Here is a 6,807-nt window from a genome sequence, read left to right as displayed (position 1 = left end):
GGGTTGGGAACCACTGGATTAATTGATGTTGTGGAATCTGTATTTTTTGTGTGTGTGTGTGTGTGTGTGTGTGTGTGTGTGTGTGTGTGTGTGTTCAGGCCCGTCACTTTCGTCTCTACAGTCAGGAAGTAGTGGAGCTCGGTCACGGCGTCTCCTTCCTGCTGCTGCTGCCGCCTGCTGATGATGTTTGCTCCGCCCCCGGACAGTCCAACCCCTACAGCCCCCTGTCAGGGTTCCTGCACCTGCCGCTGCAGATGTTCGAGCTCGGTACTGACCCGTTACTGATTTACAGCTCTTTCCTCGATTCTACACTCTGCAGAAGTTCTGGTTCTGAGTATCAAACCTCTGAGTCTTTGATGTTGACCCTGAAAGTTTAATGTTGACCCTGAACCTGTAATGTTGACTTGAACTTTTGATGTTGACCCTGAACCTTTGATGTTGACCCTGAACCTTTTGATGTTGACCCTGAACCTTTGATGTTGACCCTGAACTTTTGATGTTGACCCTGAACCTTTGATGTTCACCCTGAACCTTTGATGTTGACCCTGAACCTCTTAATCTTGACCCTGAACCTTTGATGTTGACCCTGAACTTTTGATGTTGACCCTGAACCTTTGATGTTGACCCTGAACCTTTGATGTTGACACTGAACCTCTTAATTTTGACCCTGAACCCTTGATGTTGACCCTGAACTTTTGATGATGACCCTGAACCTTTGATGTTGACCCTGAACTTTTGATGTTGACCCTGAAACTTTGATGTTGACCCTGAACCTTTGATGTTGACCCTGAACTTTTGATGTTGACCCTGAACCTTTAATGTTGACCCTGAACCTTTAATATTGATCCTGAACCTTTAATGTTGACCCTGAACTTTTGATGTTGACCCTGAACCTTTAATGTTGACCCTGAACCTTTAATGTTGATCCTGAACCTTTAATGTTGACCCTGACCTTTTGATGTTGACCCTGAACCTTTTAATCTTTACCCTGAACCTTTAATGTTGACCCTGAACCTTTAATGTTGATCCTGAAACTTTAATGTTGACTTTGAACCTTTGATGTTGACTCTGAACCTTTGATGTTGACTCTGAACCTTTAATGTTGACTTTGAACCTCTGATGTTGACCCTGAACCTTTGATGTTGACTTTGAACCTTTAATGTTGACTTTGAACCTCTGATGTTGACCCTGAACCTTTGATGTTGACCCTGAACCTTGTTTTAGTCTGATCTCTGTCCTGTTCTCTGTCCTCAGTTCATTTCTGCACCTACAAGGAGCGGTTCATCAGTCTGTACTGCCGTCTCTCCTCCGTCCTGGACCTGGACTCCCTCATTACTCAGCAGGCGCTGCGGGAGGCCATCACCGACAGCGAGGTGACCACCGCCAAACATCGACACCAGCTCATCCTGGACTACATCCAGGTGAGAAACACAAGATGTCCGTCAGCTTGTCTGGTGTTTTGTGTCTCTGTTGCCATCGAGACCATCAGTAGTCTACAGTTACGCTTCATTCAGGCCGTCCTCAGAGATGTAGACCAGGTGTCTGTTCAGTTCTGAGTTAAAGCCTCAAACAAAGTGACGTTAATCTGTGAAAAGTTTGTTTTATTAAGCAGTAAAATGTAAATGTCAGCTGCAGATCATCAGTGAGGAGTCGCCGCCGTTAACGGAGGCTGACCACGAACCACGAGTGTCAGACCATCTGTCCGGTTATTTTAAAGCTCCGAGCGCCGTCTGCTCAGAGAAACAGCAAAATCATCCTGATGGCACCACATGGAACCGGGTCAGAACCGACGGCAGATTTTACTAATTAACCTCATGTCAGCTGAACAAACATAAATGTTCAGCGTCTCTAAAAATGAAAGATTTTCAGATTTTTCTCTGATCTGAAGGAAAGATCTGAGAAATAAACCCATCAAAAGTAATGTGCAGGTCCACCGGGCCGTACACCAGTACCAGGCTGCAGGATGTTCAGAGTCAAAAAAAATTCAAACATCTTTTATTACCTGTTAAAAAGGTGCAGCTTTCTTCTTTTCTCAAACAATCAAAGCTTCACTTAAAAAATAAAAACCAGATTCAGGAACAATGAGTCTATGAAACAAACCGGGTCCATCAGAACCTTCTGGACTTTCAGGTCATTTGAATCCATGGAGCCTCAGAAGATAAACTTCAGACTATTTCTGTCAGAAACTAAACTTGTGGTTCTTGGTTTTTATTTAAAAGTAGTAGTTTTTTTTATCCACCGGATCAGATAGATTCCAAACCTGACAGCTCCAGAACTTTTCTTAAAACGAGTTTCTATTATTTTTTTCTGTTTCTATTCTAGTTTCTAACATCAGACCACGGCTCTGAGGTTTTTCTGTCTTTAGAATAACAGAAACTGAAAGATTTTAAGTTTTTTTGGAAGCTTTTTAAGATGAACCTAACCTGGAGATTGTTCAAGTTTAAAGTCCAGGACCCACCGTAGTAACATCCCAAGTGCCCTTGATGGGTAATTAGTAATTACCCATCAAGGGCACTATCCATCAGGTTACCCCCCACCCCCCAAAAAAAGACCCCCACCCAAACCACTACAATTTTGGGATGCATCTAGTAGCATGACATTTATTAGGAATAAAGACTTCTGAGTTCTGGTGCATTTGTGCGTGCGGGGGTCATTATGTTACCGCTATGCGGTATCTAGTTTTTAAAGAATTTCAATTAAACATAGCTGGGATTATTTTTATTTATCTAACATATTTTGTTGGATATATAATTTGAAAACATGGTGGGTTATGGACTTTTAAGTTGTTTGTTTGAATTTGTTTATTAATAAGGGGCAGATAAGATTTTTGTCTTTTTTCAGCACCGCTTTCATTCAGTAATTGATTTACTTTGTTTTTTTTTAATGGACGTTTTGTTGTTTTGATTAATCAAATTAAATCAAATAAAAATCTATGGAGAGAATTCTGTCTCGCAACATAAGTGAGGAACAAGATTTCTGCTCGCTGCTGCGTTCCAGGCTGGAGAAAACCTGGGAAATCTGAGCTTTGCCACATTTACAAGGTAATTGGAAAAATACTTTTCTGACATCACTGAGTTCCAAAAATGTTACATTGATATTATTTTATTGTTAAGTTTTCAAAAACTACTAATAAAATATGTTCCAGTATTTTATATCACATGAAGCCTACAGTCCTCACAAAAAATACAAGAAATTATATATTTCTGCAGTATTTATTGGTAGTTTTTGCAGAGGAAAAAACTGATAAATATGATTCCAGTAGTTTTTGTAAATGAATGTCTTAATAGTTTAACCTTAAAATTACCTTATGACTTCCTGTATTTTTGTGTGGACTGTACATTTGAAGGAAATACTCAAAACTGTATTTTTCTGGTAGTTTTTCCACAAGAAGAAAATGTTAATTTTGTGGAGCTGAAATAAATATTTCTAAATGAGTAGGTTATTCTTTTTTCTGGAAAACCTACCAGGAACATTTATTTTTCCCGGTAATATATGTGTTTGTTCTGATAAATGTTATTTTTTAATTATATTTCAGCCTCAAAGTTCACAAAATGTAAAACATTTGGAACCCAGTAATATAAGTGTATATAATAACCCAGTAAATGTGGTAAAGCTCAGATTTCTCAGCTTTTCACCAGCCTTGAACGCAGCATTACACGTGTGTCAAAAGTGACATTCACAGGCGAACAGATCCGTGCAAATCCAGCATTGTGAGACAGGATTCTGTCCATAATGTCCACGTGGTTCTGAGTCCTCCTGCGTCTCCGCAGCAGTTGGACGAGGTGCGGCGGGACCTCCGGTGGATCACGGACGCCCTGCAGTACGCCCGCTACAAGCAGCCCCACGGCGGCGTGCCCATCACCTGCCTGGTGGACGCCAACGCTCCGGAGAGCGGCTCGGGTCAGCAGAAGACCGACTCCACCTCCTCCAACATGGACTACCTGCCCACGCCGTCTCCGTCCCCGGAGCTTCGCCGGAGTAAAGCCATCAGTGGTGCGTAAGAGCCGAAGGTTTGCGACGGTCCGACCAGAGCCGAGCCTCACTCTGACCTCTGCCCGACAGAGTCTCTGCTGGGTTCTGACGAGGACGGGTCCTCCGAGGTGTTCCTGCCCACGGACAGCGACTACGACTCCAGCGACGCCCTGAGTCCCCGAGAACTGGACCTGCTCTACTCTCCGGCCCCGGACTTCTCCCATCAGGCCGTGCACTCGCTGGGTGGCAGCGCCCCCGATGTCCTGCAGGTCAACGAGCTCAGGTGACTCAGTCTTTACCTGTGTTCCTTCCAACCAGGTGTTCAGACGACTCCAGTGGTTGTCTTCTGGTCTTTTAGGTCAACACAGGACCCGGCCCACCTAGACTGGGTAGACCGGGTCCTTCGAAGGATGCAGCCCCTGAATTTGGACACAGCCATTTTCTCTGTTTCTGCTAGCTGATAGCATTAGCTTCCAACTTTATCAGATCGGTCATTAAAGCAGTGTTTTAAGCCACGCCCACATTACTTCAGAAACCTCCTCCTCCACACAAAATTATGTTTCACTGAGAAACTGGAAACTGTTCAAAAAATTAAAATGGAGATTTTCAAAGTCTCGGTTTCTGGTGGATCCACATGGTGGGAAGGTGCTTTAAAGAAACGCTGACACAGCAGTTTGTTTCAGTGTTTGTTCCATGAAAAGAAATAAATGTTTTTCACATTTTGTAGGTGTTCTGTAGACCAGAGGACGTGTTGCTACGTCTTCATTTCTGAAAAACTGTGTTGAATCCCCGTGAAGCTGCCGAAAACATTTAAACAAATCTGTAATTTGAATCAAAACTGAGTAAAAGTTCAAAATAAAAACTGAGTAGAAGTTTGTCATAAACTGAAAATTAAAATAAATAAAAGCTCTGAGTTCAAAACAAATCTCTGCAGATGTTCAAAATCAAAACTGAGTAGACATTCAAAGCAAAAATTCTGAGTAGATGTTAAAATATATTCAAAAATATGTAATGTGGGCGGAGCCTATATTTGTTTTATAAATGCTTCACATTTTATTGTTAATATATGAAACAGTTTCTGGTTTTTACTCACCAATGGAGTAATCTGATTACAGGGAAGGAGTAATCTGATTGCAGTGAAGGAGTAATCTGATTACAGGGAAGGAGTAATCTGATTRCAGTGAAGGAGTAATCTGATTACTGGGAAGGAGTAATCTGATTACTGGGAAGGAGTAATCTATATACAAAGAGTAATCTGTATACAAAGAGTAATCTGATTACTGGGAAGGAGTAATCTGTATACAAAGAGTAATCTGATTACTGGGAAGGAGTAATCTGTATACAAAGAGTAATCTGATTACTGGGGAGGAGTAATCTGATTACAGTGAAGGAGTAATCTGATTACTGGGGAGGAGTAATCTGATTACAGGGAAGGAGTAATCTGATTAAAGGGAAGGAGTAATCTGAATGCAAAGAGTAATCTGAGTACAGGGGAGGAGTAATCTGATTACTGATGTCTCCCATCAGGTACAGTGTCTGCACACCTGCAGACCCCCTTACACCTGTAAAGGACCCTCTCCTACCCTCCTCCCCCTCCACGGACCTCCTCCTTCCGTCCACCCACCCGCCTGCCCCCCCACCTCGCTCCAGGACCCTCCCCACGTCCCCGTCCCTGCCCCTGTCTCCCAGGTTCTACAAAGACCTCCCCCTGTCCCTCCCCCTCTCCCCAGGTCTGTCTGACACCACTAGGACTCTGGAGGGTCTCTCCCTGTCCAAGGAGGGCCCCGCCCCTTTCAGGGCCCTCGCCAACCCCCCTGCCAAGAGAAAACTGCTGTCCAGGAGCCACCGGGGCCAGTACTTCAGCGGGCCCCAGCGCTGGTTGCGGGGCCACAGCGGGGACAGTCTCACCGGGTCCTTGTCTGAGGGGGTTTACACCAAGCAGCTGGACCCCGACCTGACCCCGCCCTCTCCACAGGGCCACACCTTCATTAGCCACGCCTCCTGTGTCCTGGAGAATCGCAAGTCCCGGCACCGGGACCCGCGGCCCCACGTTCGCAGGATCTTCGTGGAGCCCTGCAGGGACCCTTCCCCAGACCACCACGGGGGGCGACGGGAGGGCATCTCGGCCGCAGGGGTGTCTGTGGTCGTGGCGGAGGTGGAGTCTGGAGGGGAGGAGCCAGAGGGAGCCGCCGCCCAGGAAGTGGACTCAGACGAGCAAAGCAACGCGCAGGTGTCGGAAATCCTCAGCAGCACTTTGTAGGAGGAGCCTAGAAAAACCAGGAAGTCTTTAAATCCGACAGAAAACACCTGAAAGGATGTTAAAGCCACTAAAAACATGACCTGGTCAGACCAGAACCCAGTTCCCCGAGTGGAGATCCAAACAGGAGGTTCTGGTCTTCAGCAAAGTCTGGTTCAACCACTGCAAACATTGAATTTAATGGATTTAATTATTAAAAAATTAACCTGTAGAAAATGCAGAAAGGAGTCGAAACACTGGAGCTGATGAGCTACAGGCTAGTCTGAACGCAGCCCAGACCAAAGAGGGTCCAGGACTGTGGGATAAATCTTGTCAGTAGGAACTAAATTTGACAAAGTTATTTTATTGCAGTGATTAATTTGACCTATATGTGGAAAATGTTACATTTACATCACATCATGGATCAGATGCTGCTGCTGACTGATCCATGATGTGATGTAAATGTAACTTTTTCTACATATAGGTCAAATTAATCACTGCAATAAAATAACTTTGTCTGTTTTTGTCACTTTTACAATGGATTGCATCAACTCTGTTACATACAGAAGGGAAACTTCACCAAAGTGAAACATAAATCT

General features: G+C 44.2%; 1 protein-coding gene across 1 annotated transcript in view; it reads left to right on the top strand.

Annotated features, from left to right (window-relative positions):
* Positions 1–6,599, top strand: part of ankfn1a (ankyrin repeat and fibronectin type III domain containing 1a) — a gene marked incomplete at its 5' end in the record, with an annotated part of 48,995 nt that extends 42,396 nt beyond the window's left edge. The window contains 5 exon segments of the mRNA XM_014023351.1: positions 99–267; positions 1,255–1,421; positions 3,771–3,993; positions 4,063–4,255; positions 5,500–6,599. Of these exon segments, the coding sequence (XP_013878805.1) occupies positions 99–267; positions 1,255–1,421; positions 3,771–3,993; positions 4,063–4,255; positions 5,500–6,232 (1,485 nt within the window).
* Positions 6,600–6,807: the final 208 nt, after the last annotated feature.

The sequence above is a fragment of the Austrofundulus limnaeus genome, unplaced genomic scaffold, assembly GCF_001266775.1.
Source record: "Austrofundulus limnaeus strain Quisiro unplaced genomic scaffold, Austrofundulus_limnaeus-1.0 Scaffold364, whole genome shotgun sequence".
NCBI classification, from domain to species: Eukaryota; Metazoa; Chordata; class Actinopteri; order Cyprinodontiformes; family Rivulidae; genus Austrofundulus; species Austrofundulus limnaeus.
The sequence above is the reverse complement of the archived record's forward strand: the minus strand, read 5'-3'. Positions and strand labels throughout refer to the sequence as shown.